Raw genomic sequence first — 16,803 nt, forward strand, 5'->3', positions numbered from 1 at the left:
AGTGTTCTAACCTGTAGCAAGTGATAGGGGATGTCAGTCACCATCTCAACCCTCCAGCATGAATGGGGGAAGAGAAAGGCAAAAACATAACAAAACAAGCAACAAACCCCTCACAAACAATTAAAGAAGAGCCTTCATGTCCCCTCCACTACCAATATAGATGGAAAACAAGCACAGCCTTTAAACTCTGTACTCTACTCGGGAAGTAGCTAAACCTAATTTCAAATAAGATGCAAGGACAGAACCTCAACCTTGTGTTTTCAACTGCTAACAGCTCATGATTTGTTACTACCTGAATGATGCCATGATACCAAGAAATATAAGAGAAGTGTTATACTGAGAAACTGTCATTAAATTAAGTCCCTGGCAACATTTTTGCCTCAAGGCAGCATTTAAAAGGTCTTTGTGATCCTGGAAGATTTCTGCAGGTGCTTCAGGAAAGTTGTTGACACTACCTAAAGCCTAATATACAGCTACAGCTTGAAAAGTGCATATATAAATTGCATATGAATACAATTGTTGGAGGCGACATCTTCATCATTAGATAACCCTCTGCAGAGAGATCAAGATGGTAAAATTCTAAAGCGACTCATAAGAAAACTATTAAAAAAAACAGAATTATACCTAAACTCAGAAATTAACAACATAGAAATATTGTATTTTACCTTAAAAAAGACAAGTGAAGCTATTTAGAGAGTTATTTTCTGGACACAATGTCTTTGAATGTAATATTGCTTATTTGAGCTGGTATTTGTAAATAGAGGTTTGAAGAAGTAGGGAAAACATCACACCTAGAACCAATGTACCAGATACTCTATAAGTAAGGAATACTCCTTATTTAAAGGAATAAAATTCAGAAAAGCTGAATTACATGCATAAAGCTTCAGTTCTGGAGCTGAAGGAAATTCCAGAGCAGGAAGAATTTTAAGAACAAGGGTACACATGTTAAAAATAAAACACAAATTGTCAGAGAATGAAAGGAGTTTCTTTGTATTAGATTTTGTTTGCTTACAGACATTCTTAGAATCTGTATAATATTACCACTTTTGCCTTGCTACTGTCACTATTTTTTAAACACAGAATTTATGGAACTGCAAAAGAGAGCATCTAAGCAGCTCCTCTTCCTCTACTGAAGAGAAAGCATTTATTCACATTACCTAGCTAAAAACCATCAATATCTTTCATGGAAAATATCTAGATAACAAATTATTTACCAGATAGACATTTTATTGGATGCCTTTTTCTTTTAAAACCATCTTTCTTATGATGCCTCCCTACTGTTTGCTACCAAAGGTAGCAGTAACATAAACATAATCATCTTTGAGAAAAGGTTCTTTGAGAAAATAATCCCATTTTGTTAATGGGGTGTTCTTTGTTATCAAGTCATCTTGAACAAAAGGACTGATGATTTTTTGTTATGTTCAGTCTTCAGGAAGTGCACCCCAGACAACTCCAGTAGGATGCAAGATCTTTCCCTCTAGTGCTTCTCTAACTCCGACAGAAAGCAGATACTAGCTGAGCACTCCAAGCTTGATGCTGACCATTAGAACTGTTATTTCTAGAAAAGGTGATTCCAGAGGCTCCAGGGCTGCTCACAGGCAGAGAAATTACCAAACCTCCTTTTTTTTCCTGTTTTCCCAATCCATATATAAATACACATCTAACCATTTCTGATTAAAATCTTTACGGCAGGTGCAAGTTGCTGACCTTCCTAATCAAAAAGCAACCCTTTAACCACTGTCTGGTTTGCACACTTTTACCTTAGGGGTCAGTTTATTTAAAAAAAAAAAAAAAAAAAAAAAACCTCAAAAACACACATATGCACGCACACACACACATTAAAAAAAAAAAAAAAAAAAAAAATCAGGAAGAAAGGAAGCCTTGGATGCAATTTTATTTATCCTCAGAAACATTTCAGGCATTATGAAATCATTTGTTAAAACAGTGCCAGGAATAACAAAAAAAAAAAAAAAAAAAAAAAAAAAAAAAAAAAAAAAAAAAAAAAAAGTTGCAGGGAATCTATCTTGGCACCGAGGTGCCACTGAGCAGTTCGTTACATTCCCTCCTCTGGCTTTAAAGATCAAGTTCCTAGTGGCAGCATAAGCATGTGCCAGAAAACTAAATAAAACTAAATATATTAATAATTTTCAGAGAGATATATTATTTTCCAATTGCCATTAGGTTTCCTTTTTTAAATGCTTCAGTCTTGATTCTAAAAGTATAATAATTTCCTCTTGCTTAAAATAATGACGATTATTGGTACAAAGCCATCCCTGAAAGACACACTGGCTACACAAAAGACAAGCAATTTGAAAGGCCACGTCTCACATTTTAATTTTGGTACACCAGGAAAAAACCACAGGAAAACTGAGATTGCTTATATTATGAATCCAATATTGATAAAAAACCTAAGCATCAGCTAGTTTATCTGTAGTTCATCAGGCATATAAACGCTTAGGTGACACTGGAAAATGTTTTAGCATGAAAAAAACTAACAGTTGAAAGAATGTTTCTCTCTTCACTCCCTGGGATATGAACCCTGATTAACTACCTGTTTAAACCACCGCCATACACACCCTATGTTTTGAGGAACAGCCCACCAAAAAGAGCTGTCAGCGGAGGACAAACCAAGCCAGCATACTGCAGTGTTTATGAATTGATCATTGTCTTTGCTGTTTACAGTTTCATGTCCCGTAACAGTCAAAAATCTTCCAAACTCCCCTTTTAAATACCTCTAAATGATGGGAAAAATCAGGTGCTATCAAACTAGCAGTGTAAAATAAGTTCCTCATACACCACAGGATGAAAAAAATAATTATCCCCATTCAGTAATCATCAAAGAAGAGCTACTGTGCTGGAGACCTTTTCTTCATTCTCTGCTACAGTAAGGAAAAAAGATACAGAGAAAAGCAATTTCTATGCAGTGTTGTCACAGCCTCTTGGTTTCTTCTATTGTAAACTTTCAACAGAGACTTCTTTCACATTTCTGTCTTTACCTCTCAACATGTACCACCCCCTCATGCTTTAATACACTTGATGTTGCTCAACTATTCTGTAAACTGCAAAAAAAGAGCATTTCTCTCATGTCGTAAAGGTAGAAGTATGGAGGTTTTGTTACAGTTTTCATCAAATTTCTATCAAGAGCACAGATATTCATATCTATTAGTATTTTACTGTAAATGGAGTGGAGATCCTGTTGTTCAGCATACAGCTTGGATTCCTTAGATTACTGAGTAGAAGAGCTATAAAAGAAAATAAAACTTAAAATATGAAAGCATGATTAGCTTTTATCTTTCAAACACTATTATACATAAATAAACTTTATTACCCTTTAACCATTATTAGTTGGGGATTTTTTCAGATAAGAAGTAATTCAGATGGAGTAAATGATTTTTATAGCTAGACAGGCACAGCCACTATAGCAAACATGAACACAATTGCTGAATTTTATTTCACATTTAATGGATATAATCAAAAATCTGAAAAGGAAGCCATCAAGATGTTTCCCTTTTCCAGGCTTTGAATTAATGACAAGGTCTTGATCTTGCAAATGTGCATCATGCAATTTTTTCATTCTAACTCGATCAAATCACTTCCCAACTTCAACAGAATTCCTCAAACAAGATCAAGCCTTTTTGTGTATCTTAGGGAACAACTCCACAATATATCCTTGCATCTTTTACATCTCTCCAATCCAAAGTACTGTCAGTGGGGAAGCTCAGGGATTAGAGCTAGTCAGCTGATAACACACTATTTATAAACAAAGTATATATGTTTAGTACGCATAATAAATTGCTAGTAGGTATAACAGCATGCTTTACAGTAATTAGCAAGTTTAGAACTGCTTTTATGTTAAGGGACAGAGGTAATATTTTTGATAACAGCTTGCTTTTATTTAAGTATGTTACAAGATATCTTTTAGAGTAGACTTTGAGCTTCAAAGTAACAAATATTCAGCAAAACAATGGAAAGGAAAAAAGGTAACTGACAAAAACCAGCTACCTCTGAAAATAATTATATTTTAGTTGACTGTGAAGTCTTAGGTCAGCCAATGGAATGTAGTAGAGGCACAAAAAATTGTTTTTAATAAATTAGTTATCAATAAGTAAGTGATCATGCACACTCCAATACATCTCCTATGTATTTCAGAGTTGTTTTTGAAGATAAAGTAGGGCTGGGGAATCAGGACTCAAACCAATAGCTTCTGTATTCAGTAGCAACATCTGAGTACACACAAAATGCCAAAATCAGATGGTGTGAAGCTTCTGCAGCCACACATCATCCCTCTGTGGAGCAGACAGCTCAATATGCAGCTTGAATGCGGCTGATGATACACATGTTCAACAGTCACTATTGCCTGGAATTAAATGATTTTAAGAACCATTGACATGCAGAAGAGCAGAGAAGTTTCCATTCTTTCCAAACCCAAGAAACTGAAAATAAATATTGTCATGTTATCTAGCATTAGTTGATCTCCATGTACACATAAAAGATTAATATTTAAACTTTACACAATTTATTGAAAGTTTTAGGACCTGTTAACACACTGATAGCCCACCTTGAATTCAGTCAAAATGCTTTTAGCTCCAATATTCACCAATGCTTGCCCAAGCCAACTTAAAACAAGATATTCTCAGATTCTCGCTTTCTAAAAAACTACAGAGAACACATTCTCATCTGAAATGCAAATACTGAACATACAGTCACCAAGCACTTCTTAAAACTGAATAAATCTGAACAGGTCATCCTAGCCCAAGAACAAACCTCAAGAAACAGAATGATAACAAACTTATCAAGCATCCACATACACAAAAATGTCCGAATACACCACACATAAATGCACATAACCATAAATTTGAATAATTCATGACCATCTACTGAGTAACTGCTGCTAGAAAGAAATGTTGGGCTGTTAAAACTGTCCTTAAGAAAACAAAGCCTCCCTCCTATAGTGAAATCTTTTAAGCATCTCAGATGAATCAGAACCATTAACAAATCTGGATTTTTTTTTTCCCCATAATGAGCAAGAGAAACCAACTTTATTCAAGGACATTGATCCAACCTGCAAACAGTATTTTTAATAAAAGACAGATCCCCAAACTTATGGAGAAGCTAAAAATCCCATAAAATCAATGGTCAGTGTTAGATATACTACTAGCACATCATCGCTTCTTTCTCCAGTGTGAACGACTAACTAGGTCCAGATTTTGGTAATGTAACTATGGTAAAAGCAATAACAATTTGGAAACATTTCACTGCTACTTCAGTGGGTATTACCACTACACGGATCTCCATATGCATCTTGACAAATGAAGTCAACTAGGAGTTTCGTAAGATTCTTGCTGATAAGGCAGGCACGTGCTTTAGAAACATGTTTATCTTTCTACTTGACAACTACGTAAAACCATCTTTTTCCCCACAAGCAATATGAAAATTTTGCAAATCAGGTAGGTATTTAAGCAACAGAGCTCTCTTTACTGTCATATCATACTCTGCCAAGATGTGGCATTCTTGAGGTGTTAGGTAGTATCAAAGACAATCTCAGTGGTGTCTCTTCAAATGAAAATAATTGAACTCAAACTCTAAGCCAGTACTGTTTGGATTCAGCCTGGGACGCCCACTTCCCAGTTCTTCAGAAGTCTGGGACATCACACACATACCAGTTCTTACAGGTACTGAGAACAGGTATAGATTAACGATTCCCAAGGAAGAAACGACAGCAAAAAAAAAAGTTCTCAGTATCTTATGCCAATCTTTATAAAGGTTCTTAGGCAGATATGTAAGGATTGCTGAAAGACTCAACGGTTACAAATTCAGTCTCTGTTTCAAAAGGAATAGCTACAAGGTTGCATTAGCACGACAGGCAAGTACTTTGTGACTTCTCGCAACAGCAAGTACTGTGAGAAATATAGTGAGTGCTTAGCAGAAATTTTTAGAGTATTTAAAATTTCAGACTCCAGTCTGCCTATAAATATGCAGCGCACCTTGGGCCTGGGATTTTTGAATGACACAAAGAAAGCAAGGCCATCAAGGATCCTTAGACATATTTTAAAAGACTAGGCAAGGTCATACCCAACAGTTTAATCTGCTTTCATAGAGTTAATGTTTGTTTTGGAGCTATTACTTGTTAGCTGTCAATTAAGAGGTTCTACATCCCTTGCAGATCCACTAGAGTTTCACAAGCAACAGAAATGTTGGGTATGTACCTCTGTTGGGTATTACCTGTGTTAACAACAGACCAACTAAGTAGTAAGACATGGAAGCCTTGAAATATTAAGATAGACCACTTCCCCAAAGCTTATTTCTGAAACACAATTTGCCAATAATATACTTGCAAACTTTTGACACTTGATACTGTCTGATGCAACATTCATTCAAATCCCTTTCTGGAGGACTTCTTCAAATGCTGCATAATCACACATATACACTTTCCAGGTAACAACTGTTCGTTTCACAGGTACATTATCAAGCATCTAAGAGATACATCAACAGCACTGTACATAGAAATACAGAGCTTCACCTGTTTACAGTTAATTACTACTAATGCCAAACCTGTGCTTAGCAAAGTTATTTTCTTTCTGAAATGATCTGCAGATTTTAGTGCATGGAGAGTTATGAAAGGTAACTGAAGTTGCTTCGGTAGTAAGACAGCAAACATGTCTTTTTAGAAGGGGAGCACCCCATAGTACTTAACACAAATACCCCTCCCCCAAATGTGAGAAAATTGTCCATCCTTAGGCTTATATTTACATCAAAGCAAATAAATGACCCACATCTTAACACACAGAAATCTTAGTTATCATATTTTTTCACTCCACTTTTTCACTCCTCTCCAAGAAGTGATGAAGTGAGTCGGGAGGGCCTGGTGAGGCGACACACCATAGATAATCATGTTCAGTGCTTCAATGAGATACTCACACGTTTCTGTGACTAACACAGCTTAGCTTGGATCACAGTCACTGCTGTTCTGTGCAAACCCAATTATACTGACAGAGCAGGGAGCCAAAATGATTGCTTTGTAATTAGTTCAGGCAAGTTTGAATCCAGAGGGGAAACTTTTAGTTGATTTTCCCAGGAAAATACTGGAATACTACAAAGTTCCACTACAGTTTTGCAGTGTAACCATGAAGATCAAGAAAGGCTCCTCATTCACCTAGAAAAATAACAAATCATAGCACTGAATTGTTCTCCTGCAACTTGGCTTTACTCTGAATGCACTGAAATGTTTTGAAAACACTCTTTCTGAAAATTTGTCATCTGTAGTGTCAAAGACACTCCTGGCAGAGAAAGAAAACCTTGCTGAGTGCAAAATTCAGTCAAGATGACTGTAAAAACCTAATCCACACCTTTGAATTTGGACTGAATATCCATCACTTAAACATCTTGCAAATGACCCAATTTGTTTACATGGCCCTGTGGCTTTTTATGACTTTTCCATAAAAAAGTTATTACATCCATTCCTTTTATTTCATTTTAGAGCACTTGAACGAGCCCCAGAACCACAAGCAAGTGAAACAGATTCTCTGCAGATGGAAGTGGCCTCAATATAACTCTCCACTACTGGTGAAATAGTCAGAACAACACTTTCATTTTGGAAATGCCATACCTTCATCCACAGCAAAAGAATTTCCTGTGCCATATGTCTTTTTGTAATGTTTAACTATTGCATAAAATAAGTGCTGGTTTCCTTGTCAATCCAAGGAGGAACTTGGAGCCCCTATGACTAATGCCTTCGATTGCTTAGAACAAGGGTGAAAACAGTTGGATGGTTACACAGAGTAATATACTGGGGGAGAAAAAGTAATAAAATAGAAAATAATAATAATCAAATTTAGATATTCTAGCTGCTATCATACAATAGCTCATCCAGTGAAACCCCCTAGATAACAGTTTAGTAAAAACACTGGACAACTGAGTTTTGTGAAAAGGACTATAACTAAAGATAACAATTGAAACAAGTGATATCATGCATTAGTTCAGAAATAAGTACCTCTTCCACCCACTATAGGTGTTTTTAAAAAAATAATGCTGAAATAGAGAAATTAGGAGCCACAGATTGACAGGGAAGGTATGCTAACAGCATCTCCAAAATAATTTTTTCAGTGTAAACTACTCTTCAAACATGACACTCTCTGGTATTTAAAACACACAGAAAATTACAACTTTGCTGATATGTGCCAAACTGAATAATGGTTTAAAGAAGTAGAATATTGAAACTACAGAAAGGGCACCACTCCTTTACCTTTTACTGCCTGAACCTAGTTTGAAGCCCATTTATAATTTACAGGACCAATTCCCTAATTAACTGCAGCACCTAAATCCTAATTCCTTGCCCCCACTACCTTCTAGCTTGACTTATTGCCAATTCATAATAAGAATACTACAGCAGCAGCAATGTCAAAAGGAACTAAATGTACAGAAAACACAAGCAGCATTGTGTCGTCCTCCCAAGACATTCTTTGCTTTTTCTGAGACAAATAGATTAAGGTTTCAAGAAAACCCACATAAGGGTGATAAGGGATCCAGCACTCAAAATTTCCTTTAGTAGTACTGTAGCATCATAGGGAACATATTAGGATAGATACCCAACCAGCAGCACTGGTCATCTAGAAAACCAAGCCCTAAAAAATTAAATTATTTTTAATTCCAGCCACAATGTTGGCAAGGTGCATGACCAAAGGAAAGCTCTGGCCTGCCTGCCTTTACCAAGCTTTATTCAGGATCAGTGGTACCCTCCACTTCATATGGAGACATCTGCACAACAGTGATCAAACTGAGCCATGCTGGCATGCTGTTTCAATGCAGTTAATAACCAGTTTTAACTAATTCAAGGAGAAATTTCAGCACTTTGGGCTTTCAGGGAGGTAGGAACAGAGGTGACCTTCAGCCTAGAAGAATCTCCTTATAAACATCCATGATTATAATGATACCTTGAATGAATTTACCACAAAATGACAAGTTTAATGAATATTTTATGAGGATTAATTCACTAAAAGCCACAATGCCACAGGAAAAAAAAAGAAAGTGATATTGATTATTCCCTTGCAACTCTCATTCTCGGTAGTATAAAAGGGTGCCACTTCATGGGAAATAACCTTTGAAATTTTTCTTATTTCATTTCTCTTTCTGCCTGTATTCTACTGGATTAAAGGGATGTTAATTCATATCCTCTTTCCCCAGCCCCAAAGACTTGCATAGAAAAATAGCAGAAAGAAAATAAAATTCTGAAAACAAAAGCAGCAACCATCACTGTGAAAATCCTCACTGCAGAGTCAACCTGCACAGTCTTAAATTAGCTCACAAGAATGAGAATAGCCACAGAGTGAAATAATAACCCAGTGGCTCAAAGAGACTTAGCTAAACAGCTGAGGAGTTAATTTCAGCTGCAGCCAGCTAACATGAGGGTCTGGTCAGCAAAGGTGAAAGCACATTGCCATGGCTTGGGGTGGCACACACTCACAGGACTTGTGAGTTCCACAGCAGCAAGAAGCCAAACAGGCTCCAAGACCAGAGCAAACATAAGGTCATGCCTAAGCAAGGCGGACACCAAAGCCCAAAACTGAGGGTATGCTCAACAAAGATGGAATAGCTGGAAGAGAACTAATTAAGCTCAGGGGGAAAAAAAAAAAAAAAAAAAAAACCACCACACCAAAACAAACAAACAAACAAACCAAACCATCGAAAAACCCACACCAACACCAAACAGCACTTGCAAACCCTAATGCAGAAAACTTGCAGGAGATCGAGGAATTAGCTGGGCTTTCTCCTTTGCTTATACTAGTTTTCAAATAGTTCTTATACTTTTGGTATTTAAGACTTTCTCCCAGAGCATCGAGAGTCCGGCTTTTTTTCACCCAGCCAACCAACTGCTGTAGAAACTGATTAAGTCATGGAAATGTAGTGAGTTGTTATTGCACACATGCTTTGCTAAAGATGAGGTACCTTTACACATAAGACTTCTTATTTTGCTATAAAATCATGAAAATGAACACAAATAACCCAATGTGACACTGAAGATTTGTTTGAAAAATATCATTAGAACGACGTCATGAAGAGGTGATCAGAAGAACCCTAAGGCCTGAATGTCTATGGACAAAGCCAGGAACAAATTTTCCAGGCATTGCCATCATAAAATAACATCCCTCAGTCTAAGAAAGCCCCTTCAAAACACCAATTTATATTTTAGCTTCACAATATACACATTATCAATTTTCACTTTCCTACTTGAATAAAAGCATTTCACATTCAAACACAAGCTGAAAAAGTTATCCTCAAAACGGAATGACAGGGCTGAGTAAGTTTTAACGTGCAAATAATTTCTCTGAAACAACAAAGCACTCATACAGATGCTGAAGTGCTACTAAAATAACTATGTTTCTATGTGTAAGCTCTACTTCCTTTCTGTTCCAGTAACTTTTTCTAAGTCACACTTTTTCTGCTAAAAGGCTACATCTGTACTGGCCAATTCTTAAGATGCTTACACACCAAGAAGTGTATTTCCCATGGCATACACATTGTGACTAAAAAGCAAAGGCATAGCTGGCTGGTAAAGCCAAGAGCTATCTATAAAGCAATTGAAGAGGCTCATTTCCCGATAAGGGAAGTGGGCTTGCTCAGCACATCCTCTTTCTAGGAATCAGGAACTGCCAGACATAACAAAAACCAAAAGCAGCAATCACCCAAAAGAGACAGAAACCCCCAAAACCACTGCTGTAATGCACAGCCACTGCTGTGTGATGTAAACCAGTACTTTGCTGTTACATGTTGACTATGTAACGATTAAGACTCAAAGGGTTTGGATGAAGCTTTAAGATATAAAAGACATTATGTTTATGTGAAGACAAAGATCAACGTAAGCTCTTTGGCAATATAGCTGTCCCTGACTCAAGGTATGCCTCGTGTTTCTTCTCCTTTATAAAACTCAATCTGACTGACAGACAAACTAAAAACCCTCTAAACAACATGACATAAAGCTTTGAAGTCCAATCTGCAAACTTAATGAGAACTAGTTAATGCAAATATAAGATTTTACACTAAAATCCATTCAAGTTTCAATTTTACACTTAATTCCATTGTATTCTAAATTCCATTACACCCCTAAAAACATACATGGACAGGTTGGAATTACTACATATTTGGGACAAGAAGTAAAAGGTCTGTGCTTTTAAAAACTTATTTTACCTAACAGAAGAAACAGGACTAAGGAGAAGTCCCAAGCATCACTCTGCTGAATGGTAAACAATATGCCAGAAGTCAACTACAAAAATCCCCAGTTTTATGAACCTTCCTCCTCTGCAATTTATTGTAGCATTGAACATCTTCTCTAATTTGCCACAATCTTCTGCCTAAAGTCAAAAGAGGATGTGCTGTAACCCATTACATTCCAGGAAAACAGCTTTAAAACATTACAAAACAAACCTTGGACAAGGCAGAAATAGATTTAACTTGAGAAAAATTGCATCGCTATCAAGTTTTCCCTCATATGACACAGCTTATCTATTATACTTCCTTATCTTTTCAAAACTAAGACAATTTCTGCTGTCCAGCAGTAGTCAATAGGCTGTGCTGGCACTCTTCAGTTCAACGTGAACCAGTAGAAGTGGCATCACACTGCAATAAAGTCTTCAGTTATAAGAGATTATTATGCAGTCAAATGACTGCCTTCAAGCAAAAGCACCGACATTCCTGCCTGTAAGGATTCAATGGGCTGCATCACCTGGACATCCTCACGTTTTTCCGATGTTCAGCCTAAGTTAAGGGACCTTAATCAGAAACTCTTTGCTGTGATGCTGTCCCCCTTCCTGAATCAACTGGGAGCTCTCTTTGGAGATACGCAAATCAAGGAATCCTCTATGTGGTTCAGAGTAGGTGTGGCAGGCCACGCTCACGTTGAGGAGATAAGAGAACCTTCCTCTGGCACTTCAGCTACTCACTCAGTTCCAGCCACATCCAGCTTTTCCCAAGGACGGCCTGAAATATGCAAGTTTCAAACTCTGTCTCAAGGACAAACTTTTGGGTTTGGGGTTTTTAAGCCACATAAATCTTTCCCAATTCAGAAGAATTAAGAAATAGATTAGGAAGTGTTCAGTTTGTGAAACTTTTTACTAGGGTGTTCCATTCATGTGGAGGAAGAAGAAAACCAACCTAATTCCTTTTGAGATCTGTGAAAAGACAGATCATGACTGACACATTACCTGCGCTGCAGAATTGACAGAAATCAAGTAAGTGCTTCAGTTTTCTAAGACTTACTTCAGCAACTCCGTTTACTGCAGTTCATTCATACTCGAAACTGACTGCAGGAAAATCAGTCTGTTTAGTTGGTCCTGGTGAGTTTCTAACTGACCTCAGGTTCTCAGCCTTCTGAAGTCACTCAGTACCACACTTGAAATGTACACACCACATAAGCTGTACACATCATTGCTTATGGCATCCAACAGTAGGTTTTACATTATGTTCTACAGATACACTGGTAACAGCTGATAGCTTGGCAGAATTACTTTAAACATTTACTGCATTTTGTTCTAAGGCAGCCAAGAAAACAGATCTTAGATTCTCCTGCCATCTCATGTTGTAATGAAATCCATATTAAGCTAATAACATCACATAAGCAGGTGCACTGGACTACCAGAGTTAAATCACTAGAATTAAGTCATTCACAGTACTCAACCTACCAATATCCTCCTGACATTTCTGAAGCTATGGAAACAGCCTGTGTCAAAAACAGCAGTCAAAAGTAGATAAAAAAGAAGCAAGAAAATAAAAGTAAACCATCCAATTAATCAAATTCCATCTACAACATCATTCAGTTTTGTGATTTAAAAGTAACTGAGCATTCAATTTTTCTTGACTCTTTGCTTCAATATGGAAAACTGGTAGCAAATACATCAAAGAGCCATAAGAGAAACGATAAAGCCACCTAAGTATGAAAAACCCTTCAAAGCATAACCTGACAAAGAATTGTAGAGACGAAATCCACCCAGATAAATGGAAACCCTCACTACATGCACCATTTACTACAACTTTACTTCCCAGAAAACTGTTGCATAAACTCCTTTGATCCTACAGACGATTATTTACTCGGTGGAATAAAATAAAAACATTAAAGATAAATAGGATTTTTTCACAGAAACCATATAAAGCCCCTTACTTTCAAGCCGAATTACAAATAAAACCTGTTCTTAAAGAAAATCTCACTATAACAGAGGGCAGGCAAATAAAAACAGGGAGGTAGTTTTAAGTGGTTTCAAATGGAGCTACACTGGCCCCACAGCAACCAACACACTGAATTTCCAGGAGGTACCAGCAAAACACAGTGTCCTAAAATATTTACTTTACAATTGCAAAAAAATATTTACACTAGGAAATTGCCACCTAAAATAATATTCACTATGCAGCAAAAACAAGAGAGCTTCTTATGCAAACAATTAGCAAATAAATTGAGTTCAAACTTGTAATTTTGAAGTTAATATAATTCAGTTATTAAATAAGTAAATATTAGTTAGTCCTTAAGCACATGCTTACCCTTTGAAACACAAGCAGTCCCACTGAATTAATAACTGGTCACAGGCATCTTCAGCACCACCTCGAAGCAATATAGCTATAGCACCCATGCGTGCAGCTGAGTAACACTAATCCATTCTACTGCAAAACTTCTTGGCCACTTAGAAGTTTTACAAGTTGAGGACAGAATTTTTATTTGTAGACTGCGTGAGCAAAAAAAATCTCCCTCTCTCCTGACCAGAGATTATTTGGCACATGAACAGCAATATCTCATTCTCATACTCCAGGGAGTTTTAACCTGCCTCTAGCTAAAAGCTATACAATCTTTAGATTGCAGCAGAGTGTAAAAATCACTCTAATTAAATCAAGTAAGAACTGGTTTGACTAGTGTTACTGATCCCCCAAATAATTAAAATCAGTTAAGAAAAATCAGAGGTTGGTACTTAGCTATACTTAAACTTGTGCAAATTTTTAAAGTAAGCTTTGCAATTGAACAACTGTAAAGCAAACTTAAAGTAAGGTACAAGAGGAACCTGGACTGTTCTGAGTATAAACTACTACCTAATACAGTTTCAGGGCATTTTTTTTTAAATAAAATTTCTCCTGGCTTTGCATGTGTTCTAAGACGCAGTGACTGTATCTTAGAGCGTGCCAAATTCCATTGCAAACCATTTGAAGCCTGACCTAAGGCAGCTGCATTTCTGATATATGTGAACAGGATCCAGTCTGCACTGTCATGAATACTTACACAGACTTAACACCAGTTTTGCTTCTGTGCTGTATGATCTACCTCTTACACTGTTGTGCTCCCATTGTTGCACCCTGGAGGCCTTTCAGGGCCCAGCTGCATTACTCTAGAACAAATCTTTTAGAGGAGACTGGCAGCATAGCAGGTTTCTTTCCAGTCCTGACAAAGTTAAAGCAAATGACAATACTCTGTGTGTTGATAAGCTCTATATGCACACCATGTAGATTTAAGAGAAGGCAACATAACAGCTCATCATTACTGTTAAGTCATTGCCATGCCCATTTTATCACAAAATGGTGCCTTAAGGCTTCCAGACACCAGGTAGGATGGGAAGGGGTAGAAAGTGAGTGATTTCTCGCACAGAGCAGATAATTTCCTGTACTGTGCACAAAGTCTGATTGGTTTCCTGTCAGAATAGCCCAGCCTCTAAGTCTTTTGATCACTTTCCTCTGGCCCTTCACAGTTGCTCTGATTAGAGATTGATCCCCATGCTGCTCTTTGATCAGCAGCTCCAGCAGTCTGCAGGTGCCATATATCATCACATTAACAGGCCACAGCAGTATTAATCTCCCCCTTTCAAACTTGTTAGTGTACTGCATATTCTACCCACTCACAGAGGTCTCTGAAACTTTGCTTTCTATTAGAAGATATGATGTAGAATAGTTTTATCTGGGGAGTCCCAAGTTCAAAGTTGAGAGAATTGAATTAGCCTCGAATCTGGGTTTCTGCTTTATTTCATTACAGTTCAGAGAGTTTTGAGAGCTCCCAGCTTGGCCTTTTGTGTTGGTTTGTACCCAGGGAGAAAGCTTGTTCTAGCTGACGTACTAAGTACTAAATTTTTCAAACACACCCCCCTCTGTCCCGTACATTAAACACCAGGGTTTCCACGAATGCATGCTAACAGCCTTAATTTTAGATATTCCACAGTAAGCGTGGTTTCATGCAGTATATAACATTACAGTTTGTAAAGTATTCTTTAAAATGACTTCATAATAGCAGATCAAGAGGAAAGGCGCTTAAAAATCTGAATAATGTAAATCATATGGAGTTCAGAGGCTAAGCAAATTACACACCCCGAAGCTGCCCTTACTGTATGAAAGGAGTCTTTCTCCAGCTCTGCACAACCCCAGCCCAGGGGAACTTGCATTTGAGAGTTTTCTAAACATTTCAGGTACACTTGAAAGTTGAAAGTAATTCTCATTTCCTATGCAGGATTAGCTCGCTTCCAGCCCGTACAAAATACCACTCATTCACGCGCAGACACAAAAACCCACCCCCCGAGAGAGAGGCATTTAGGGTACAAAGGTGCGCGTGTCGTTGTTTGGTTTAGGTTGTTGTTTTTCAGTTTGTTTGTTTCTATAGCGGGGCGAGGCGGTGGACGGGAAGGGGACGCATTTTGCACCTCAAGTGCCGCAGAGGAGAGAGCCGCCGGGCTCCCCCCGCGGCCGCCGAGCCGCTGCCCTTTTACCCGGAGCCGGCGGGCAGAGCCGCGCTGCCCCCGCGCCCGCCACCCGCGGGGCCGCGCTCCCGCCCCGCGGCGGGAGGAGAGGAGAGGAGCCGACAGAAACGGAGCCGGGAGGAGAGGAGAGGAGCCGACAGAAACGGAGCCGGGAGGAGAGGAGCCGACAGAAACGGAGCCGAGACGGGAGCTCCACTCCGCTCCGCGCCGGCCGGGCGCCCGCCCCCGCCCTGCCCCGGGCTGCGCAGCGGCGGGCGCTGCGGCTCCTTACCGTTCTGCTCCTTGGCGCCGGAGAAGGAGAACTTGCTGCTGAGATCGGACTCGGCGACGGCCCCCTGCCACCGGCCGGCCAGGGCAGATGTCAGCAGGAGCAGCCCGAGGAGGAGCATTGGGCCGGCGGGGCGAGGGGCTCCGGCACAGCAGGCACTGGCGGCGCGGCACCGAGGCCCGGGCGTCTCTCAGCGGCGCCCGGCGCGGGCTGCGCCGCTGGGGAGAAGGCAGCACTGAGCCTGCTCTGGCAGCGGAGAATTGCAGGGTAGTTTCCACATAATCCCATCCAAAACTTTTTCCTAGAGCCCTTTTCTGTGTCTCCAGGTTTTGTTTTGCTTTGGCGTTTTTTTTCTTTTTTTCTTTTTTTTTTCCTCCCTCTCTCTCTTAAAAAGAAAAAAAGAAAAAAAAAAAAAAAAGAAAAAAAAAAAAAAAAAGGATCAAAGGAAAATCTGGACCCAGACCAGCTTCCCAAGGACTAAACAATCCGTGGCCGTGGCGGGCGGGGGCCGGAGGAGCCGCGGCTGGTGCGGGCCGCCGGTGCCGGCGCGGAGGAGCGCGCACCTGTCAGGCGGCAGCGCGGCGGGCGGGGGGCGGGCAGCCCGCGCTCACACCCCAGCGCCTTGCTCGCCCGCTGCTCGGCGGCCGCGCTGCCGGCTCGGGCTGTGCCTACCGGCTCCCCCTCCCTCCCACGCCCCGCCGTCCCATCACGGCGAGGGCGGCACCTGGCGCGGCCGTTTACGCCCCGGGAAGTTGTCGGTGGGAAGAAGGAGGCTGCGGGCGGCCCCCGCTGCTGCCCCCTCTCTTGCGGCCAAGTGGCGGCGCAACA

The 16,803-nt window shown here is 39.5% G+C and overlaps 1 protein-coding gene across 1 annotated transcript in view; it reads right to left on the reverse strand.

The window, feature by feature from the left end:
* The window catches only part of PDGFC (platelet derived growth factor C), a 123,831-nt gene extending 107,478 nt beyond the window's left edge, over positions 1–16,353 (reverse strand). Inside the window, exon 1 of the mRNA XM_040064519.2 lies at positions 15,979–16,353. Within this exon, the coding sequence (XP_039920453.1) occupies positions 15,979–16,096 (118 nt within the window). The 5' untranslated portion in view covers positions 16,097–16,353. The remainder of the gene's footprint in view (positions 1–15,978) is intronic.
* Positions 16,354–16,803: the final 450 nt, after the last annotated feature.

This window comes from Hirundo rustica, chromosome 5, assembly GCF_015227805.2.
Source record: "Hirundo rustica isolate bHirRus1 chromosome 5, bHirRus1.pri.v3, whole genome shotgun sequence".
NCBI lineage: Eukaryota > Metazoa > Chordata > Aves > Passeriformes > Hirundinidae > Hirundo > Hirundo rustica.